Here is a 23,153-nt window from a genome sequence, read left to right on the forward strand (position 1 = left end):
GGTCTTTTCCAGGGAGTCTTCTCTTCTCATGAAGTGGCCAAAGTACTGGAGCCTCAACTTCAGGACCTGTCCTTCTAGTGAGCACTCAGGGCCAATTTCTTTGAGAATGGATAGGTTTGATCTTCTTGCAGTCCATGGGACTCTCAAGAGTCTCCTCCAGCACCATAATTCAAAAGCATCAATTCTTCGGCAATCAGCCTTCTTTATGGTCCAGCTCTCACTTCATCGTATTCATATTAGTAATACATATTTCAAAATGTCTCTAGTAACACATTTTATCTAAAGCAGCTTTCCCCCCAGCAGATTCTACTGTGTCTTCAAATATTCTCTCTTGCACAAGCATAGGGATGTTCTTCTTTACTAGTTCCACTATTCACGCATTTCTCCCTTTGCAGCATCCCTGTCAAGACTGTATCATCTTCTAAGCAAGGGCATTTTCTGCAATTTTGCGGGGATTAATTCAAGCACAGGCTACCGACGCAACTGTTGTTCAACTCGGTAATAAAAACATCTTCTAGGGACTTGAGAGAGGACCAGTGAGACGGGACTGTGCTGAGCAGCAAAAGATTAATGGCCAGCACACTGCTGAGGTGGGACACGTTCTATAAAATCTTATGCCTCAGAGGAAGAATTTGCTACGGTTACGCAACACTACACTCAACAGAACGGTGAGCCAGATCTTATGAAAGTCACCTTCAGGGTTCATCTCTGCAAGACGGGTAATGCAATTTCTGGGTACCTTGATGTATGCCATGTTTGAACTTTCCGGTGATAAAATATCAAGGAGCAAAGGCCTTTCTGCTCAATGGCAACAATAAAAGTTCCTGCTAGGGAAAGAAATCTACCCTTCTCAGGTCCAAGCTAAACACAATGGCACTGTCTTTGCATTTAATTTGCTTTGGGGGTGTGTGTAAATATCTCTAGCTGGGGAAGGGAGGTAATAATTATCTCGATGGGAGCAGGCATTGGTGGGGAAGGGAGATTTGACCTTTCTGTTTTCTGGCACACAACACCTTGGCCATCTAGCTAATGTGCCAATAGGCTTAAGAACGCCTAATGATGAACCTGCAACTCTGCTGTGTTGGCACCTGCCTTGCTGTAACAGCGGTTGACTTAGTACTGTAAGGGGAGCGGGTGGCGCTGTGGTCTAAACCACTGAGCCTCTTGGGCTTGCTGATCAGAAGGTCGGCGGTTCGAATCCCTGCGACGGGGTGAGCTCCCACTGCTCTGTCCCAGCTCCTGCCAACCTAGCTGTTCAAAAGCACGCTTGCAATTAGATAAATAGGTATCGCTGCAGCGGGAAGGTAAATGGCGTATCCGTGCACTCTGGCACTTGTCACAGCGTCCCGTTGCACCAGAAGCGGTCGAGTCATGCTGGTCACATGACCCGGAAAGCTGTCTGTGGACATATGCCAGCTCCCTCGGCCTGAAAAGCAAGATGAGCGTCGCAACCCCAGAGTCGCCTTTGTCTGGACTTAACCGTCCAGTGGTCCTTTACCTTTAACCTTTTGCCTTAGTACCTTTTTTCTTTTTAAGGTCCCTTCTATCCAACCTCGTTCTCAATGTAATCATCCCATGAGAGGTCAACTCCCTTCAAAGAAACCTTTCTCTTTAACTGTGTATTCCTCTGACAACCTGTTTTTGAGTTTCTCCAGGAAGCTGCTCTATACTTTTTTCAAGCATGCTTGATCTTGTGGGTTCCTGTGGGAATAGACTTCAGTCTTAGCTAGATCCCTTTGGCTTGCCTCCTTCTCTGGAAGAGGCAACAGTGGTGCCTCTCCTTCTTTCCCTAACTTGTTGTCTTTCCACCCTCCTTCATCCCTGCCCCATTTATTGGCAGACTGAGTCAGAGTGGCTTGCCTAGTTGAGTTCGTGGCAGAGGCAAGTTGTGTGCCACAGCCCCATGACCCCACAGTTCCCTAGGGAGCTACTAACCACACAAGACAACAGCATATAGGTTTATGGGTTCAAATAGGCCACAACTTTATTAGTTACAGATGTAAATGGTCTGGCATTGGGCGAGGTCAAATTATGCCACTCCAGCCCATCTGCTGGAAGCTCATCAAAGGCTAAACCACATCTTGAGGGGGCCCTGTGACCTATGGCCCCTTGAGGGATCCCTGTTGGAATGCTGATATGGTTCTAGCCCCCTTCTTGGCGTCAGACAGAAGCTACTCCTCCCAGATCGCTTTAAGCGGATCCCCTTAACCAAGGAGAGGCAAGGAGAAGCTACAACCTCTCGTCCAGCCAAGTCAAGGCCTACCAAATGCCAAACCTCAAAGTTGTGACGATTGCTATGAGGTGGGCAAAAACCACGATTGCTATGAGGTGGGCCAGGTCTAGTTTGTCAAGTGAAAAAATTCCTGCCCATCCCCAAATACAGCAGCTCACATGGTCCATAGCAAGGTCGTAGCATAGATCTTCCTCATTCGTACCTCAGCCACTATGCAAAGCCAATTCTCCTTTTGAATTTATTTGTTAAATTCTCTATTAGCTATGCTGTTAAGATACTACTAGCTATCTGTAGCTCTTATTGAAGAATGACCAGTCCCATCAGATATAGCTCTGTAATGGATGACATGCTTGAAGTGATTTTTTAATATAGGTGAACAGCATGGTATGAGGAGTTGAAGCTGCCCAAAATATTTTCTTCTGGAGGAATGCAGAAACCCTGTATGGTATGCTGCTGCTCGCATTTCATGAAGTGTGAAGCTGACTGACAGGTCGACTGCATTATAAAACGACTCAATTTCCATGATGAAAAACACATACACCATTACAAATCACCTTGAGAACCTTCAAAGGAGGCAAATTTGTTTATTCTCCTGGAAGCACTCTTGAGAAGAGAAAACAGACATTGATATTATCCTCTTAAAAGAGGTTTAAACATTCCAGCTCATAATCGCTATTAGAAAAAGAGAAGCTGTTATTTAATAAATAGTGCTAATATATACAAAAATAAGATCATGGAGGTTCATGCTGATATATACAAAAGATAATGAAGGTGGAAGAGCAATTCTTGGCTAGTGAAGATTACATTCTGCTGCATACAAAACAGTATTTTCAGAATTCCCTCTCTGTTGCTAGTTAGCACTATTTCTTACGTCTTCCCCTGGAAGACTTGCCCCTTGCCTTCTTGCCCTCAAATACAGGCCTAGCTGTAACCAGAGGCTTTTCTTCCTCGGCACTAGAGCTGCTGTTCCCCTCTTCGTCCCGCTTGGCTTCAAGATCCAAGCTGGCTTCATGACTGGCTGTGTCCGCTTCAAGCACCAGGGCATTTCCTCCTTTTTTGCACCTTTTGGAGGCTTCCTTCTCCGACTCTTCGCCCGACAATTCGCTGGACGATTCAGCCTCCGAGAGCTGAACGTCCCCTACGAAGCCTCCCCCTCCACAACCCTCCCCTTTCAGTTGTGGGGTTTTTCTCCTCTTGCCCCGCCGGCCCTGTGTTCCAGCCAGTCCTTGCTTCGCACCTTGAACACGATCCTTCCCTTTCCTCCGCTTACGTTCCTGCTCCATGACTGCAGTAGCCTGCAGGACTTCGTTTTGCTCTTCTTCCATCTCTTTCCTCCTCATGCAAGTCACAGCCCGCCGAAGTCTCTGACTCTTGATGGCTTGCTTCTCGTGTTGTGCTGATCTGAAGAAGGAGTCGATACGGAGCTGAGTCTACAAAGAAGAGAAAAGGGGGCATCCCCACAACTGATGTTAAGGAATTATGGCATAGGCTAATTGCAATAGGAAAAAATACACAGGGCATCTAAGTTCACCCTCTATATTGTATTGCCTGGGCCTATCAAGCCAGTTGAGGCCCACTGTACCAATGAAGATCTATGGGAAAGGCCTCTCTTGAGATTCCACCCAGCAAGCTATAAGATCCACCAGACTCAGGAAATGGCCATAGCTCAGTGATAGAGCATTTGCTTTGCATGCAGAAGGTCCCAGGTTCAATCCCAGGCATCTCCACATAGAGGTGGAAGAGAACCGTCTGAAATCCTGGAGCACCGCTGGCAGTCAGCACTAGATGGACCAATGATCTGGCTCAGTATAAGGTAGATTTCAAGTTCCTACTCAACACCTTTCAGTTAGTGGCACCTCAGTTGTGAAACTTGCTTCCTGACAAGTCCACCAGAACATGCCACTGATATCTTTCATAGTAGGAGGGTGAAGATCTGTTCATTCAGATTAACTGTTAGTGAGTAAATGATCAGTTCATATAGTTCACAGCTTCATATAGTTCACAGTTTATCCGTGAAATACTGCATTTTGCAGTTTGTGGTTTTATGGGTTTTGGGGCTGGATGGTTTAATTTTGAAAGAGATAAAGTGTCTAAGTAATCCAGAATTCCTAATAAACATGCAATAAAGACTGCTGTTCATTTGCATATTTTCTAAGTAGATGATATCTGCATATAATTTGCATTAAAAACCAGGTTCTCTGCCTGCGGGGTCTCATACAATTTCTACACAGGTTGATATACTGGATGCTGACTAGTCTCTCCAGATACCATATTTTTCATTCCATAAGACGCACTTTTTTCCTCCTAAAAAGTATGGGGAAATATCTGTGCGTCTTATGGAGCGAATGGTGGTCCCTGGAGCTGAATTGCCCAGGGGCCAAAAGAGGATCATGCTTTTTATTTTACAAAGAGAAAAGGGGGTGTTGAAAGGACCCCGCTCAGCAGCTGATCAGCAAGAGATCGGGAGAGAGATAAGAGTCCCCGGCTCCCTTTCAGCCCCGCCCTCCTTTGTTGAATGTGCTGCAGAGGGAGGTTGTTTGTTTCCCCAGCAACATGTGACTGGCTGATTAGATTATCTGTCTGGAAACTGTAGAAAAGGTTCCCTTTCCTTTAGAAGCTGCAAAAATGTGAGCTGAACCCCATAAAAACAGAGCTTTTCCTCTTTGCTTTTTGCCCTTTGCAAAAAAAACAACTGCAAAACGTTTAGCTGATCCTCAAAAAACCAGAGCTTTTCCCTTTGCAAAATTAGCTGCAAAACTTTTAGCTGATCCTCAAAAAAACCAGGGCTTTTAGAGGAGAAAAACCAGAAAAATATTTTTTTTTCTTGTTTCCTCCTCTAAAAACGAGGTGCGCCCTATGGTCCAGTGGAGTGAAAAATACGGTACTTGTAGGCAGCTCTAAGTGCAGGGATTATGACGCTGCACAGCTAGGGAAGCGCCCTGCCATTCTACACTGTTGGTTTTCATCACTGAACAAAGGAGAGCCTCAGGAAAAGGTAACTAGTCACATTCCAGGAGGCACAGAACGTGACAGGATAGCGTCTGGATGAGCCCTCTTGTCTGCTCAACATAAGGACTAATCATCTGTTATCAACATAATTGCTTACAAATTTATGTCACCAGTTATGGTCTGAAAATAACTTGTATGCATGCTGGAAAGGAAGAGGAGCCTCACTGATCCTGGCAAATTTCCCAGCCACCTGTGGGAAGACTGTTCCTGCCAACTCCTGGGCTTAGAAATCAAGAGGTCTGAGCACAAACCAAATGCTAATCCCTTTATATCTGTCTCCAGGCTTCTGGTACTTATCTGGCTTCTGTTTTCAGCTCAAAGCATCTTACCACTTAAACTGCTTGAGATCTATGTAATGTTCACCTGCAAACCTAAACCCGCATCCCTTCTTCAAAAGATAATAAACTCGTTGAGCCAGATAAAAGATTCATCAGCCAGGTCCATTAAATGGCCTCTGTTTGGACACAGGGTTTTTATAGGTAAATGTGAGGTCAGTGCTGGTCCTTCAGTTTCCAAATAATCCTTAATATCAAAGTAAGCGTAAGCTGTTTGACAACAGCACCTATGGTGCTGCAACCAATTCAGAAGGCTATCCACACAAAAAAAACATGATGAGTCTAACCGGAGTAGAACAATGACACCATAGATTCTTAAATTTGCAACATCCACCTGAAACATGGGTGGCCAACCTATGGCGCAGGCAGCAGAAGTTTGTTGGAGTTATGAAATTGAAAAATGAGGGTTCATACGCCTGGTGCTGGAAAAAATATCTTCGAGTCTTCTACTTGTTCCCTGGCACAGTAGGGGCAAAACTACACCAAGATACAATGAGCCACATGTGTAATGCAGCAAGCACCAGCACACACAATGGCAAAAAAACACTGGCCACTAATTCCAATTCCTATCAGCCCTAGACAGTAATGGCTGGGGATGAGGGGAGTTGCAGCTCAGCAACCTCTGGAGGACCACATCCCTGAAACAGAGCCTACCCAAATTCTGATCCAATAACATGTTCCAAAAAGTGAACTATTCATTTCACCTACAGTACACCAGTTCTGAAATTTAAAAAAAAAAAACTCAGTTGAGCTCTCACTCTTGTCTGCATTTTGAGTCTGCCCTGAGCAATTTATTCCTGGGATTTAAATTCATCATTTGCCTTCTTTATCCGACTTTCAGTGAATTTCATAGTGATGAAAATTTCAATACATATTTGTAGGTAATGATTTAATTTTTACCTTTGTGGGGGATAGACATCGATTCTAACTGTTCTTACCAGGGTTTATCAGGGCATATGGAGAAAGCCTTTTGATGATGCAGCAAAACGAGTTTCACACAAACACACACACCCCCACAGACACACATTTGTGCGTGTTACTGATACCTGCTGCGCATTCAGCTGCTTGAGGACAGGCAACAGAACTTCGTCTGTTTTTAACTTGGTCCAGCCAAAACGACTCTGGCAAAATGTGTTTCGAGTCAAGGGTCAATAGAAATTCAAAGGAAATTAAAGCATGAATGAAAGTTCCTGAAAGCAGCAAACACATCCAGGAAAACAGGATTTGCAATATGCTGCCATTCTGCTTCCACAACAAACTTCAACTTATGCAAGAGACCTTCTTCCTCCTCTCCAATCTCTTGCAGCCACTGCTCCCCTGCACACCCTTCAAAATCTGCTCCAGAGGATTGAGGTATCCTTTGCAGAAGATTTTTGGGGTGAACAGGGATATGCCACTCACACAGAGCTGGATACAACCTTGTATTTTGGAAGTCTACAAGTAATAGTTTTATGTAGCAGCACAATGAGCATTTAAAAGCAGAAAACCCCCTAACAATTTCTACATTTTATGATGCAAATCTGGGATATTCTCGAGCCCTTTCCTGTTAATTTTATACATTTATTGCAGCACTTTTCACAGGCAAAGACTGCAGCTCTTTGTCTTGCTGTTTTCCAAGTACTGTACTATCTTTCATGCACCACACATCTGCATTTGGTGACAGCTACTTGAAGAAACTGTGCATTAGGAAGCACACAAGAGGCGGCACATCGGTTAGCTGCTTCTGGATGACACTTGCATTGAGAGAGAGATTTCTATCCCCTCTGCACCACAGAATTGTGTTAGCAAACCATGTGAACTTTTTCATGCAAGACAGCATCCCATTTGTTGCACGTTTCACAAACATTTCTGCCGCAGCATTTCTAAGCAGAGCTTATCAAGAGTACAGAGAAAACAGAGGGGGGGAAAGGATATTCTCTTATCTGTTCCACGTCAGGTCTTCCCCAAACAAATAATCCTTTCGACTCATCCACCACGGGATGCAGATAAGCCTCTGCTACTGCAGGATTTGGGAAACCGGGTGCAAGCTGCAATTGCCGCAATTTTTTCTTCACTTTGGTGTCATACGGATTGGGACGCGTTTTATTATACTTCTGAGCCTCGGCCCACCATTCCCTGAGAAAACAGAAATAGATGTTTAAATCTCTCTCACACAAAGGGAGAGATTTTGTTGGTTTGGTCAGAACTGTCACCTGTCAAAGAGTCAAGGGAAACTTCAGTTTTGATGAACTTATGTCCCCTTCAGGTATAGAGACTACAGCAAACAAAACAGATTTTAGTACACAATGAGCACATAGCCCCATACATAAGTCCTTTTCTTGCATTGCGCAACGTAAAATGGAGGTCCTCAGTTTGCCCCAGTGCGCAGCAAGGTGGTAACCAGGTATGACCATGTGCTGAAATCAAGTTTGGGAAAGGTATTACATCTGCAGAAGAGCAGTGAATGTGTTTTCCATTTGTGGAAGACAAAAGCATAAATAACATCAAAGAGAAATCAAAAGCCCATTATATATGAATCAGTAGACAGCCTTAAACCATGGTTTGCTGTTGATTTTCAGATAACGGCTTGTTAGGGAGCAACAAACCATGGTTCTATGCTTAACTGCAGCTTTCTGCTTTATTTCTCCTGTTTGTACCAGGAGGGAGGCAAAGCAGGAGCAACCTGGCAGCATGCAAAAGCCAGAAACCATGGTTTGCCGTAACAGACGAACATGTTCTGCCATAAATGCAGAGAATCACAGTAATTACAAGAAATATAAACAGCTTCATGATTGTTTCTGTGTTATACTAATATTTCCCTTTGCATACGCCAGGCATCCTAGCTCATAATGCTTCAGACCAGAAAACACACACACACAGAGAGAGAGAGAGAGAGAGAGAGAGAGAGAGAGGAGATACACAACAGCCTGCCAAAAAATTAAATACCTACACAAGTTTTAAGAGAGGCTCCATTCCTCGTCCAGGAAATTCGTTCAAGATCTCCATTGCTGTTACACAGCCAACAGTAGGAATTCCTTCTGTGTAATCACTACCAAGCAGATAGGCTAGATTAATTAACTTGTTTCGATCCAAGCCTGAAAGGGAGGGGGGGAATAAGCAAGTCATGTGTGATAGAATTCACAAGTTCACACTTAAACTAAAAAATATACATTAACTTTGCTAAGAAAAAAAAGGGTGTGTGTGCAACAGCTCAGTGCATGCTTTTATGGTGCGTAATAAAAAGTTCAGTCCTGAACCTTTTCCACACACAAAGAGCAGAAATCTTGGGCAACCAGGTTTGAGATCTGCTACATATCTGCGAAATCAACAGAGTGCCCAAAAAACTACTGGTTGGAATTAGCGTGAATCATCTTCATGCAAGAGCAGGCACTGTAAACATGTATAAGAGCTGCAAAGATTCACTAACTAGTGCTAACAATTGCTTTAATTCAATTTATTATCAACATATCCTAATACCAAATGTCTTGCGGCTTGCAACTAAAAACAGCTATCAAGTTTAACAATAAAATAGCAATGCACACTCCTACACTGAGAGAGAGAGAGAGAGAGAGAGAGAGAGAGAGAGAGAGAAGCATGTTAATCATTCCTTCAAATGCCTGCAAGAAAAGGTATGTCAAACTGGTGCCCAAAGGATGCTAACGTTGGTATCACACTTTACCGAGGCTGCTCCATTCAGGCCAGATAATAATTATTCTACCCTATCCACAGGCAGCAAAAGCTAGTTTAAATAATGAGAGAACTTGCTTTTAGTTCAAGAAACCTGACAAGTTTTAAGGCTACTCTGACTAAATGTTGTGTCTCAGTTGTTTCTAACTACTGAGCAGACATGGCTCATTCCTAATCTGGGAAGCCAAACATCAGAAAGATTAAGAGTGTTAACCCAGGGACCAACACCAGCAGCCACAAGGATCAACCAGTTACAGAACATCTCTAGACAGTGGAACTAACAGAACAGTGTTCTGCAGGTTACCCCCTGAATTCAATGGCACTTATTCCTAAATCGCTTAAGTCACCAATTCTATAATCCTCCGGAAGCAGAAGAACGAACAGAGGAACAAGGAAATATATTTGAATTATCTGCTGTATAATAGCGAAAGTGTTGATACACTATCATAATAATACATAGTTTCAATTAGAGGGTTAAAAAAAAGCAGCAATTAAAATCTTCTGCATAAGCAGGGTTTTGGACTTACCTAGCTGATTCTGGAAATCCACGTACTGGTAATATTCCACGTACTTGTTTTGAGTGAAAAAGTTTTTATACACATGTCGTGCTCCGAACAACCAAATGTCACTGTCGTCCGTGATTGTCCCCGAGGTTTGATCAGTGAGGTCTAAGACGGCACATTGAGCCTCTGCCTCCATAGGGGCTTCAATGTATGGAATGCCAAAGAGCCGCAGAAGTTCCTGAGAGAAGGGAGAAACAAACTCAATACAGTGGTACCTCTGGTTACGAACACTTCAGGTTACGAGCTCCGCTGACCTGGAAGTAGCTGCTCCTGGTTGCGAACTTTGCCCCAGCATGCAAATGGAAATTGTGCACCTCTGGTGCACGCAACGGGAGACCCCATTAGCGAAAGTGCGCCTCAGGATAAGAACGGTTTCAGCTTAAGAATGGACCTCCGGAACGAATTAAGTTCGTAACCAGAGGTACCACTGTGCTTCTCTCCACTGAGAAGGGCCCATTCACTCACCCACGGGTATCACTCGATTACTGGCAGGTGAATGCGCGAACCAGCTCCACTGGAAAGCACTGCATCGGAGGCAATATCAGGCAACATGGAAGTGCATTATTAGATGTATAATGGGACATTTGCACATGCAAGCCATCACACCCAACTTACAAACGATGCCAGTGATTGTAGTTTCTGGTAGATATTTTTTTCCCTTAGAAGACAGTAAGTGACTGGTTTTGAATGCAGCGTTAGTTTTACTGGGGTGGGAAAGGTCAAAAATATGTAAGACCACTGACTATGTGAGCAGGGCAAATAAATCTTCTGCAGACAGCTATTTGTCATGGAGATGTTCCAAGCCTGCATCTGCTGCATCTGCAGCTATGTGATATGTCACTTAAGCCTGGATTTGCACAGGATGGAACAGTTACACTATTTCCAGCTTTCTAAGAAAAACAAATAAGGACTTTTCCCATTTCCACCCCACCTTCCCTAACATGTGTCTCGGCAATACATCAATAATCAATGTGTTTGTACACATCCCTTGCTACCCCTTTCTGCCACCAGCCTAACTCAATATGATATATTTAAGTTGCACGGTGGAAAACAGAAACGAAAAGGCGATTTGTAGCTTTTATCACTGACATCTCTCTGCGGTTTGTTCTTTCAAGTCATGCAAAGTTAACATGTGACGGAATTACTAACATGAGAATGTGTGTGCTTGTGGAGTGGGGGGGGGGGCGCCTCTAACTTATGATGTAATGTTGACATTTTCCTCTTATTTTATTTATTTCATCCCATTTATTTTAATCCAGTTCCTGTGAAAGATCTCAAAGCGATTTAACAATAAAAACATATTTAAAAGAGCATTTATTTATTTTTAAAAGTCAAATCCAATACAGATGTAGACTGGGGTAAAACACTCAATTTAAAGATCTGTGGGGGGTCTTCAAAAGGTGATGAGGAGACAACAACAGAGATGGCACCTGCCTGGTATATAATGGGAGGGAATTTATTTCCACAAATGTTTCTCAGTTTTATCTCACAGAATCATAGAACTGTGGAATTGGAAGGGACAAAGATATCCATTTGCTGTGCTCAACTTTAAGAAATATCAGTTTATTCTTCCTTCTTATATCCCCGTTGTTCAAATTAGGCACACAACATTGAAATGAGCCAAGCAAGCTTGTCTCTGGATGTAGGTGGCAGGTTTTTTTGTTTTTGCAATAAATTATAGCTGTACAGTGGTACCTCCAGTTACGAACTTAATTTGTTTCGGAGGTCCATTCTTAACCCGAAACCGTTCTTAACCTGAGGCGCGCTTTCGCTAATGGAGCCTCCCGCTGCCGCTGTGCTGCCGGCACACAACTTCCGCTCGCATCCCAGGGCAAAGTTTGCTAACCGGAGCACCTACTTCGAGGTTAGCAGAACTTGTTACCCGAAGCGTTCGTAAGGACAGTACGTAACCTGAGGTTCCACTGTATAGAATATCACAGCAGCTGTGAAATAACTCCATGAAACTGATCCTGTGAGCATTGCTCAAATGCAATAAGGAAAGGAAAATATCAATACCTCAAGTCTAGGCAAAGGTTCATACTCTCCCTCGCCTTTTTCCCGGTCACAGTCAAAGCCAGCGTAACCCAGTGCAAAGAGAGCTGAACTTGGACTTGACTGGATATTCTTGCCAACATTTCTCAGTTTTCCCTTTGGGAAAATGGGGATCTTTAAAGGCTACTGAGAACAAGAAGGGATGATAAACATATTACCTGACTTTCTAAGAACATCTGTCCTGTCACAGTGGCAGCAATACGCTCCTGCTGTTGCTTCTGAGCCTTTAGGGAATTCTGCTCAGCAGAAAGGTTTGTTTCCAAGACTTCCAACTCCTCCTGTAATCGTAAAGGAAGATCCATGTTCCGTTAAGCCCCAAGGCACCGATGTATGTTAGTTACCTGTCTGTGCTTAAGTTTGTAGTAGGCATAATTACAGCAGAAACCTATGCTCAAGATTGTTAGCAACCAACAGAAATATAAAATTCTGCACCAAACAAGTCCAAATTCTGCATTTAGCAGAGCAAAAACAGAGGAACCCTACCCAAAGAAAGGAAATTTAGCAGAAGACATTGTTGGTTCAGTTCTGTACGCATGCATGGTCAAATCTGAAATTTTGACACACTGTTTTTAAGGAGAGTTGTTTCAAAAAATAGCCTATTTCTGATCTTCAAACATAGGCAGAATCTGAAAAAGTACAGGCAGCAAACCAGTCATAAGAAGGGGAGTTTCATGGATGTCATAGTCTCTGTTCCTACTGACTTCAAATTCATCCTTTTTGTACTCTTTCAAATAACTCTACAAATCTTTCTCATTAAATAAATAAATGTTATGAAACAACTGAACAGAATTGTTGTATTCCCTGGGAATACAGCTGTTTCCTCATTAATGACAACAAAATAATTACCATACTAATATCCTGCCATTCGTTAACTGCATCCTCCTTGCCTTCAATTTCAGCATCCTGTTGTATAGACAGCTCTGAATCCTCGCCAGCGTCTTCTGTTAGGCTGCCCGTGGGACGTTCGTCCGCCCCTTTCATATCCTCTGCAGACAATGCTTCTTCCTCCTGTTCAGCCGAAGCAAGGGAGACCTCTGATGTTTCGTCCTGAGGTTCACCACTCACTTTGGCATCCACTTCAATGAAGCTACCTGATCAACATTAAAAAGAAATGAAAAGGTGAGAACGATTGGCTTCTTTGCCCCTGTTCTTCTGACAAGTTTCTTAAAGTAAAACCCAAGTGGTTCAGAATATTTAAAAACAACTTCATAAGCATCAATTAGTCCAATTAAAATCTGGGTGGGATTCAACAGTTGCCCTCCTTCCAAAACAAAACCGTTTTTAATTTGCCCCTGAAAGATCACCAAAAATGAATGCATCTGAGCTTCCCTGCCCAGGGCATTCCACCAAACCCTTCTTACATTCTGTCATGTTTATGTTTGTTCCTATGCTCCACCTTTATCATATGCATATATTTTAACAACCACATACCATCAGAATCACTCTCTTCAGACTGTGATTGAAGTTCCTCTCTTTCTTGGTTAAGGTTTTCGATTTCTGAAGTAAACGGGAGTGCCCGCTGCTGACGCTCAGAGACTTTTTCCCCTGACTGCTCAACCAATTCCACTAAATGTTCAGCTTTGCCATTTTCGGCTACCTCTGCAAAGTTTGAATGGCTTGGGACAACCGATGGAGCCTGCGCCGAAGGCTTTTCTTGCTGCTCTGTGCCACTATCCATACCTTCGTCTTCCCCAGAAGTTGTGCCCGTTGTGGGAGTCAAGGCTTCCATTGCTCCTTTTTCCTTATCTGCCACAGAAGGTACTTTTTCCATAAAAGGAGTGAATGCGATTTCAGGTACGCTCTGATCCTTCTCCAAGAGGAGTTTCCTTTGATCCAATTCCCTGTCTCGGCTAATGAGTGTGCCTTCTGAATGCCCGACAGATAAAAATGGAGGCTCTTTTTCACGCCGATCTTCAGGTACTTGGCCCTCCTCATCCGAGCTACTGGCAAGAATATCCTTCGCAGGAGGTCTCTCCACTCGACTGCCACCAGTGCGGATGCAAAAAGATGCTTCGTCCTCATCCTCATCCTCCTCACATAAAGCATTCTGAATAGCCCTCAGTGTCCTTGGGGACATGTTGCTGGCATCAGAATGAGCGCTGGACCTGCCTTCATCCAAATCAAGCCGATCTTTGTTGTCGTCTTCCAGCTCCTCTTCTGAACTGCTTCCCAACATGGCAGCTTGGATAGCAAGAACGGTTCTGGGAGAAGGAGGAGCTAGAGAAGAACTGCTGGTAGGTTCAGCCTTTACAAAATCCTCTAGAGGGGGCTTCCTGTTAACCTGAGCCCCCTTAATATTCCCTGTAGATTCTGAATCTTGAGACCCTGCAGAAGAATGGCTGGCAGACATTGTTTTCATATCTCTGGGGGCATCGCCTTTGGGTTGGACACCTGAGAGAAAAGGGATCATCACTGTTTATTCATATGTTAATACAATGGTTTCAGGGGGTATTAAAAAGAAAGACTGCAGGATTAAAATCACATGCAACCTGAGTGATGACTTTTATTTTATTTTATTTATAGGATTTGTATACCACCTGTCATCGTAAGATCTCTGGGCAGCTCACAGAATAAAATGCAGGATAAAGGTAAAAGTAAAGGGACCCCTGACCATTAGGTCCAGTCGTGTCCGACTCTGGGGTCGCGGCACTCACCTCGCGTTACACGAGAGAGCCGGCGTACAGCTTTTGGTTCATATGACCAGCATGACAAAGCAGCTTCTGGTGAATCAGAGCAGCGCAAGGAAACGCCATTTACCTTCCCGCCGGAGCGGTACCTATTTATCTACTTGCACTTTGACATGCTTTCGAACTGCTAGGTGGGCAGGAGCTGCGACCGAGCAACGGGAGCTCACCCCATCGCAGGGATTCGAACCACCAACCTTCTGATCAGCAAGCCCTAGGCCCTAGGTTTAACCCACAGCGCCACCCGCATTTATGCAGGATAAAAACAAGTAAATAAGTAAAACAAAACAGCAAAACAATACACCCCCTTCTCACAGACACTTTTAAAAGGCTGTAGAATATTAATCATCCAAAGGCTGAAGAGGAACATTTTCACCTAGTGCCTAAAATATATAATGAAGGTGCCAAGCAAAGCTCCATGGGGAGCGCATTCCACAAAAGCAGAGCCACCACAGAAAAGGCCCGTTCTCGTGTTGCCAACCTCCAAACCTCAGCTGGAAGAAGGGCCTCAGGTGATGAATGCAGATTCCGGGGCGGTTTATATGGGTGAGAGGCGGTCCTTCAGGTATTGCGGTCCTGAGCCGTTTAAGGCTTTATAGGTCAAAAACAGCACTCTGAATTGGGCCCGGAAGCTAAGTGGCAGCCAGTGCTGTCGGGCCAAGATTAGCCTTATACGCTCAGCAACCTGGTCACTGAATTCTGCACCAGCTGAAGCTTCTGAACCATCTTCAGAGGCATCCCTATGTATAAACATGGTTACCAGAGCATAGACAACAGAAGTTATTCTGCAGTTATTAAACTGGTTTAATTAATTAATTAATTAAGTTTGTTGTGGTTATTAAACTGCTTTAATTTTAATAGCACTGTACATTTAATTTTCTCATGGAAGGAAACGTAATTGCCCTACTACCTTTTATTAGGATGTAGTGAGAGGTGTCTTCCGAGACAACCCTCCTGGTTTCCACTTCTTTCAAGAAGCCCCCGTCATCTTCATACTGGCTCTGGATTTGGCCCGAGTGCTGTTCATTCATCTCCTTCTGCACCTTTTCTATGTGCCGATTCAAGCTGCTTTTCTTAAGCAATCCCTTGAGCTGATACTGGGAGAAGTCACTGGACTCCTTCAACAACAACAAAAACAACACTTCAATAAACTTGAATTGAACTTCTTGTATTTCCAGGGCAAATAAATGTACTGTTTTAGAGGAAGAGGAGGTATTTCAACCATCAGGAGACATGATCATCGTTTTGTAAAAAAAAAATATGGCATTTTTCTTTTTAGAACGCCAACAATTATATCCATCACATAGCTTGTTCCATTTAACATGTAAAAAGTTTTGAAAATTATCCACTGACTTTGGAATAGTTACATAATAGAAGATGCAGAATATCCTCATCATATAACATAGCAGAGATGGCTAATTTTCTTTTCAGCTACACTGAACCATAGAAAACCCTTCAGGAACCACCTATTAAGGCGGTTGTGGCTGAAGTGTGAAAGCAAGTACGGCCCTTTGCTTTTTTTGTTTTCTAAAAATACATTATTGGGCCCTTGCAAAATAAAAACCTTTCGATGTCATGAATCACAACAGGGGACCCACAGGAGTGATCAGTTAAAAACAACAGGAGGAGGTAAGGGCAGGGTTCATTGGGGGGGTCCCCAAAACACATTTTAACATCACAGTATCACAGTGGGGTGCAAAAGGAGAAAAAATAAAAAGCTTATACATATGCAGTATGTTTTTAAAAATGGACAACTTTGCAGTGCCTTCAGGGGCCATGTAAAATCTTTTGTCTTCATGGTATCACAGTGAAGGATAAACAGGCACAGAATGGCACACACAAAAAATGGCACACTGAGCGGAAGGTGTCTTGGGGAGCGAGAAAAACTCTTGTGGCTCATTGACTATCTTCCCTGACATGAGAACCAAGCAATACATGTTTGGGTCCCGGAATTGCAAGTGGCAGCTTGCAGCTGAGAATGGAGACTGGGATTATAGCGGTGAGTCTTATGAGCAGACCCCGGGACTTTGCCCCAGGAGATTTAGTTTCAAATCCTCACTTAGTAATAAAAACTAAGTAATAAAAAGTGGCACTGAGCATGCCTATGCATGTCTACTCTGAAGCCGGCCCTATTCCGTTCAGTGACCTGGACTGCAATCTTACTTTCCAGTATGCAAAATGTAGGTTTGCTTGGAAAATAAAACATTATTAGATCATACTGGCTTAATAGTAAAAAATTTACTGTTTGAAATACATTTTATGCATGTTTTGGTGTACTTTTATGGTTTTATCATAACCTGCTCTGATTGTTCAGTTTTGAAGAAAAGTGGGGCATGAATAGCAAACTATAAGGGCACTTTGAATGCTGTGTGCTATAGAAACAAGATAAAAATGGCAAATTAACAGCTGGCATTTCTCACAGAGTTAGGACTGAGCATTCTATCGTCATAGCATTATTGACCCTAAATAGGGAAACACAATAACTGGTTGCCTGGCAGTGCTTTAAATAGCCAAGAACAGTTGCAATATAAAAAGTGGTTATGCAAGGGGGTGGGTTAAAACAGTTGCCTGAAAACAGCAGGGTGCCCTGCGGCCAATGTTACATGTGTGAAAGATATCTAAACACATCTATTTACAGGTCAGCTGTTTATAAGAGGAGAAACCAGCGCCAGCTCCACTTACAGTTTTCTGGTTGTGAGCACACAATGTAAGGCTACCCACTACATCAGAGGTGAGGAACTTTTTCTCTGTTTGAGGGCCACATTCCCTTTCAGGGGCCACATGTCTGTGATAGGTAGAGTCAGGGGCAAAAGTGGGCAGTGCAACAGTGTAATATTTCACCTTTACGCAGTAGGCCGGTTTGTAAAGACACTCACTGCATCCTCCATGCAAGCAAGCCAGAGGCACTACCAAACTTCAAGGACACATTCCAGCCCAGCAAAAAAACCCAAAAACAAAACACTAAATGAGAGCGTGCAGCAGAGGTCAAGGCGGAGGGGTGTAGCCTGGGGAGAGGAATGTGTTGCCTGGAGAAAGTTCTAAGGGCCAGACAGAGAAGCGTGGAGAACTGCATTCAGCCCCTAGGCCTCGTTAATCTAAGGCGAACAAAGGGTCCAATTACACAGTGCTTGGTCTCGTGTTTTGAAGAACACATCCCCCCCACACCTGGATGTTCTGGGGTAAGGTGCCAGGTGCACTGAGTTACCATAGCGACACCAGTGAGGTTGAGTGTATGACTTGCTGAGCCATTCACCCTCCAATTGGTTCAGAAAATATATCTATGAATAGAGATGGGTATAATAGTTTCTAGGGCATTGCTTTCCTTGTGGGTTGCCGTGCCCTTTCCCATTTGCTGTCAGCATCTGCCTCTGGATCTGTGAGAAGTCAAGGGAAGAGGCTGTGGTTTTTACACAGCAGTGTTAGCTAGCATGGTGATAGTATCATAGAATTTTTTTTGAGAGCTGGAAAGAAGCCTGCAGATCATCTGGTCCAACCCCCTGCAATGCAGCAACATGCAGCTGTCCCTTATGGGGATCAAACCTGAAACCTTGGTGTTATCAGCACCGCACTCTAACCAACTGAGCTATCCATGATGCCAGTAGATCCTTCTGTACATACATGTCTTTACTTCAAAGACCAGAAGAACTGTATATAGTAGATTTTAGGGTTTCGCTTTGTCTTGTGTCTGGAGACAACAAGCACTCTGTTATTTTGAGCTGTGAGGCTCAGTTTTCCAGAGTCCCTGGAAGAAGCTGTCTGTTGGGAGCATGAAATCTCTTTAAGACTCTGCTGGGGATCTACATACTGTTGATACATTACACTGGTTGAGTTGTGGTGAACTACTGACACCAGCAGGCCTGAGGCTCCCCACCCTTGCTCTACAGTGTATGATTTTAGCTCAATTTCTACGATTTACATTACACTACATGGACGCGGGTGGCGCTGTGGTCTAAACCACAGAGCCTCCTGGGTTGCCGATCAGAAGGTCGGCGGTTCGAATCCCCGCGACGGGGTGAGCTCCCGTTGCTCAGTCAAAGTGCAAGTAGATAAATAGGTACCACTCCGGCGGGAAGGTAAACGGCGTTTCCATGTGCTGCTCTGATTCACCAGAAGCAGCCAGGTCATGATGGCCACATGACCCGGAAGCTGTACGCCAGCTCCCTCGGCCGGTAAAGCAAGATGAGCGCCACAACCGCAGAGTCGTCCGCGACTGGACAATGGTCAGGGGTCCCGTTACCTTCACCCTTTATATGTCTGCTTGGGAACTAAGCCTCACTGAGTTCACTTGGGCTTACTGCCAGTTAAGTGTGTGTGGAGCCTAAAAATTCATTTAACAGACAGGATGGATTCATTACAGTTTAATCTTAGTGATGTTTCCCAGAGAATTGGGAGACCATCCTTCTCTTCCCATATATAAATGGGCACTTAAGACACATGCCCATAAGCTGGCCTTTGAATGTTAGCGAAACCACTTTGAAGGTTTATTACAATCAAGAAGTATATAAATTTTGGAATCTAAGTAAAATAAAATGAGCAAATCCTGTATTTGAAGCATTCAATCAATTCCCTTCCTGCTATGGATGCATTCATTTTGACTGCCCTACATCTACCTTAAATTGTGATGTTGCTATTTTTGACATTTTATGCAATGGTTTAAATAAGCTGCTATACACCGAGTACTATTACTCTGACATTTTTACGTAAGTACTTGTCATGACAATAGTGGGTTTACTAACAGGGATTTATCTGTTCTAAACACAGCAAGATTTTGTTTCGCTCACTTGAAAAGGAAAAGGAAGGCTTGTGCATTACCTCTGGCATTGCCTCAAACAACGTCCTTCTTCGTTTTGTGAATTCCTTCATGTCGGTGAGGATCTCATGCTTTACTTCAGGGGGCAAGCTCAGGAAATCTTCCGAGTCAACATCTACAGAATGAGGGTTTTCACACAATTCTTCCTGTGCAGGTTGGAAAAGACAGCACAAAAAATGCAGAGCCGTGAGATAGTACAATAGTTCAAAAGGAAGACGCTGACCGTGCAAAAGTACAGGAAGGAAAACAAACATGCACATACTACTGAGCCTAACAGAAACATTGAAAGTTTTAGTTTTCTTTAGTTTACTTTTGGGGACTGCACTTAAAAAGCATCTGCCCTATAGTTCCTTTTATTCAAATGTTTAGGATCATGCAAAGCCTTAAGTGGAGTCATACCACTGATCTAGGTAGCCTAGTACTACCTTCTATGGAGCTCTCAAAAGTCTTAGGCAAAGGTCTTTCCCCAGATGTTGCTTCCAAGACACTGTTTTTAGCACTGATGTTTACTTAACCATAGCCATGATACCACATCAGCACTTAGATTTTATGCTGATGTTCCTTGTCCATTAGAAATGCACACAATAATATAAATAAGAACTCTAAATAAAGTGAGAGTTACTTGCAGTATCTTTTTCTGGGTCATTCTCTCCTCCCATTCCTTTTCATCTTCTTCATCAGAACTACGTTACAAAAGGAAAGGTGGTAAGCTGTCAAGTATCAACACTTTTTCCATAAAAAGCAAGATGAGCAGAGTGTTCTTTAATGGTTGCATGCCCATATAAACTTTGTAAATATAAACAATATAAGCGTGTTCAACTCACCTGTTCTTTGCATCTTCTTGTAAAGAAGGTAATACATAAATATCATCTATTTCTTCTCTTCGTATTTCTGAAAGGCTAGGGAATGCAGCCTCACTTGGGGGGGAGAAATAACAACATTAGCAAAAACTTAATATTTAGAGTTGGGGGGGGGCAGAGAGAGAGAGAGAGCAGCTATGTACTTGCCTCTTGCCTGCCAGAACAGATTTGATAGCTTGTTTTTTCAGAAAAGTTTTCAAAAGCTTCTCTGATGTTTTCCTGGAGTCAGAGGCTGCAACTTCTTTCCGTTGTCTTCGCTTAGCCTGCCAACAACATTGGTGAAATAATGTTTCATGTTAGAAGACTATGTTCTTTCCATTAATTTGATTCTCGTTTCATATTAAACTGCTGTTGAGAACTTGACTTTTTTTACCAACTGGTTTATCGTCATGCAACATCTTTACTGATGTTGTTACGGTGGCATCATGTTTTTTGCACTGTGCTGTGCACAGCTTTGTTGAATTTCCTATGAAACTGCAGTTCATAGTTAAATGAAATAGAAAGTCAGTTACAATAACAGTCCTTCCAATGGTCTTTTTAGAAGTCCTTACATTAATGACCAGCTACCGCATACTCTATTCATGACACATACTTCCACAAGTGAGCCAGAGATTTACTGAATGCCATATTAAATTTGACCGTTGTGGGAAAGGATTAAATTCCTGCCTCGGTTAGAGATGCACACAGCAGAGTCTCCATTTTGTTGTAGCTGGGAGAATAAAATTAATTGCTAGGGTCCAGTTCTGCACCTCTAATGTGGCAATCCTATTCTCATTTGCCTGAAAATAAATTTATACTGTAACTGGCAAGAAGTTCAGTACTGGACAAGGTCACATAAAGCACGTACCAAAGTTTGTCTCTTCAAAAGTGGTGCTTCACCATCAAAAACAAAGACAGGGCGAATTCGAAAGAACAGCAGCTTGCAAAGTCGGTGAAACAAAGTGAGAAGGTGGGCATTGTGGGTGGAATTTCCATGGCGGTCCCTTGCCCCTTTCACAGCCTGATTTAGCCAAATGCTGATATCTTAGAAGAGGATTCATAGGAAGAAAACTGGGGAAGCAGATACATGCAAACAAGAAGAACATCTCAAGCAGCTGCTTATGTCAGATCCTGACATTGCATCCAACAAAGTGAACTCTAACCCACAAAAGCCAGTGACACATTATTTTTCTTAAGAGTTTAGAATGCCACAGGATTCTCTGAGACACATACATCCTGTCACACCTCATAAGAGGTTTGAAAGAAACTGGTTTTTTTACATTCCTTATTAGCTTATTCGTTCGTGCATTTTAAATAATTTTCAGCTGTGCAATTGTGGTTTATCATAACCTGTATAGCTTTCTTTATCACCACCTTCCTTTTGTGCTGACTTGGTACCATTTTGCCTCTGTTTTGGCTTGTGCTTTCTAACTTAGCTGCTGCTCTAGTTTTGAAGCTAAAATAGTATTTAACTCTTTGTTGTTCTGGGAGCTCTGCAACATCCCCAGTCTGCCTCTTGTCAAATTTTGTGGGATTTCACTACAAGATCCCCCCCTTTCTTCTTCTTCTTTTTTAAGGATACCAACAGCAAGGATTTTTCCTTCCAACGTTTCTGGGTTTATGGGTCTTCCAGAGCACTCCAGCAGCTTCCAAAGTCCTTGAACTCCCATCTTTTATTAGGTAATCAAATGGAAGATGAATCTGTTGAAAACAATAAATAATATTGGTGGGTCAAATACAAAGACACCTTTAAAAAAAAAAGAAAAGAAAACACACACATGCACATTCTACTGATGGAGGTTTAATTATTATTTTATTTCAGCACTGCCCCAGGAATTGTGCGAGAGATATGCAGTGGTTCCCTAGTAAATAAATCAGCATGTAAAAGGTTAGAATGTTTTAACGCAGACCTACCAAGTGAAACACACACAAAATCACACAATAGCGGGTTTGCATTCCACATACCCCAAAACGTATTTTTTAAGACACCCCCGCTTTCCCTGAAGAAATGTGCAGAAATTAATTTCCACCCCTTAAAATGACGCGGGGCAGGAATAAGCGTGAGGAGGGGAGATCACACGGGTCCAGAGATGGCATTTCTGAGGCATCCTCTTACCCAAACTCCGCCATCTTGCCTCGTCGCGCTTCCTTCGCGTCTACTGCTCGTCGCCGGCATGTCTGTGGCGCACGGCCTGCTGGGAGATGTAGTTCCGGCCGCCGCTTCTGCTTGGAGGCCCATCACCCCTTCCCCGCGCAGCGCAGTTCCCGCAAGCAAAGCAGGAGAGTGTGCGCCAATCCCCAGTTCTCTCTTAATGTTTTTAATGGTCGCTATTACTGTGCTATAGTGTTGTGTTTTTCTTTTTTAACAAAAACTGGCACCGTTCTTTGGATTGGTACCTTTCCCGCAAGCCATTCCCATATGTTTGCTAGCACAACATAGTCGTTCCTCTTGGAAACAAGCATAGAGCGTGGCTGCGTGGTGTTTTACACACATGCCCTCCAACACTGGAATAGGGGTGTCCTATTTCATTATTGTGTTGTTGTTGTTGTTTTATCCCGCACATCCAACCAGGTTGTCAAAGCCTCTCTGGCTGGCTTCCTTTAAAAAAGAAAACATAACAAAAGAAAACAAAAAACAAATTGACTTCCCTCTAGTCCTTTCCTTGGTTCCATTATTTATCAATGTACTGCATGTCCATTGCTCAGTTTAAAATCTTGTTTAAATTACTTATCCAATCATAACAAAATTACAAATAATTCTAAAATCCTGCTGTGTTAACCTGTGTACAATGCTTCTGTGTATTTTTCAGTCCATAAGGCGCTCCGGACCACAAGACGCACTTGTTTTTTTAAAGAACCTTCTTTAAGAAAGAACCTTCTTTGGGTGAACGGAGGTGCTGGCATGATCCAGCAACATCGCTGCTGCCTCCCCTCACCTCCCGCCGAACGCGGCAGGGGATGT

At 43.3% G+C, this 23,153-nt stretch overlaps 1 protein-coding gene across 1 annotated transcript; it reads right to left on the minus strand.

Moving 5' to 3' along the window:
* Positions 1-2,825: 2,825 nt before the first annotated feature.
* On the minus strand, positions 2,826-22,372 carry LOC117046050 (DNA repair protein complementing XP-G cells-like). The gene is made up of 16 exons (XM_033147779.1): positions 22,308-22,372; positions 21,774-21,892; positions 21,060-21,235; positions 20,360-20,475; positions 20,177-20,269; positions 19,975-20,035; positions 19,355-19,498; positions 15,453-15,660; positions 13,290-14,249; positions 12,705-12,949; positions 12,017-12,136; positions 9,771-9,984; positions 8,507-8,651; positions 7,492-7,692; positions 6,624-6,708; positions 2,826-3,663 (listed from the first exon to the last, which is right to left on the minus strand). The coding sequence occupies exons 2-16, from the start codon at positions 21,859-21,861 to the stop codon at positions 3,094-3,096; spliced, it is 3,426 nt and encodes a 1,141-aa protein (XP_033003670.1). The 5' UTR covers positions 21,862-21,892; positions 22,308-22,372; the 3' UTR covers positions 2,826-3,093.
* Between the last annotated feature and the right edge of the window lie 781 nt (positions 22,373-23,153).

The sequence above is a fragment of the Lacerta agilis genome, chromosome 4, assembly GCF_009819535.1.
Source record: "Lacerta agilis isolate rLacAgi1 chromosome 4, rLacAgi1.pri, whole genome shotgun sequence".
NCBI classification, from domain to species: Eukaryota; Metazoa; Chordata; class Lepidosauria; order Squamata; family Lacertidae; genus Lacerta; species Lacerta agilis.

Excerpts from the sequence above, each read along its gene's own strand:
- LOC117046050 (XM_033147779.1), bottom strand. The coding sequence starts at position 21,861 with ATGGGAGTTCAAGGACTTTGGAAGCTGCTGGAGTGCTCTGGAAGACCC. Across the intron at positions 20,476-21,059 it reads TTTTGAAGAGACAAACTTTG|GCTAAGCGAAGACAACGGAA; the intron begins GTACGTGCTTTA and ends TGTTGTTGGCAG. Across the intron at positions 19,499-19,974 it reads CCCAGAAAAAGATACTGCAA|GAAGAATTGTGTGAAAACCC; the intron begins GTAACTCTCACT and ends CAACCTGCACAG.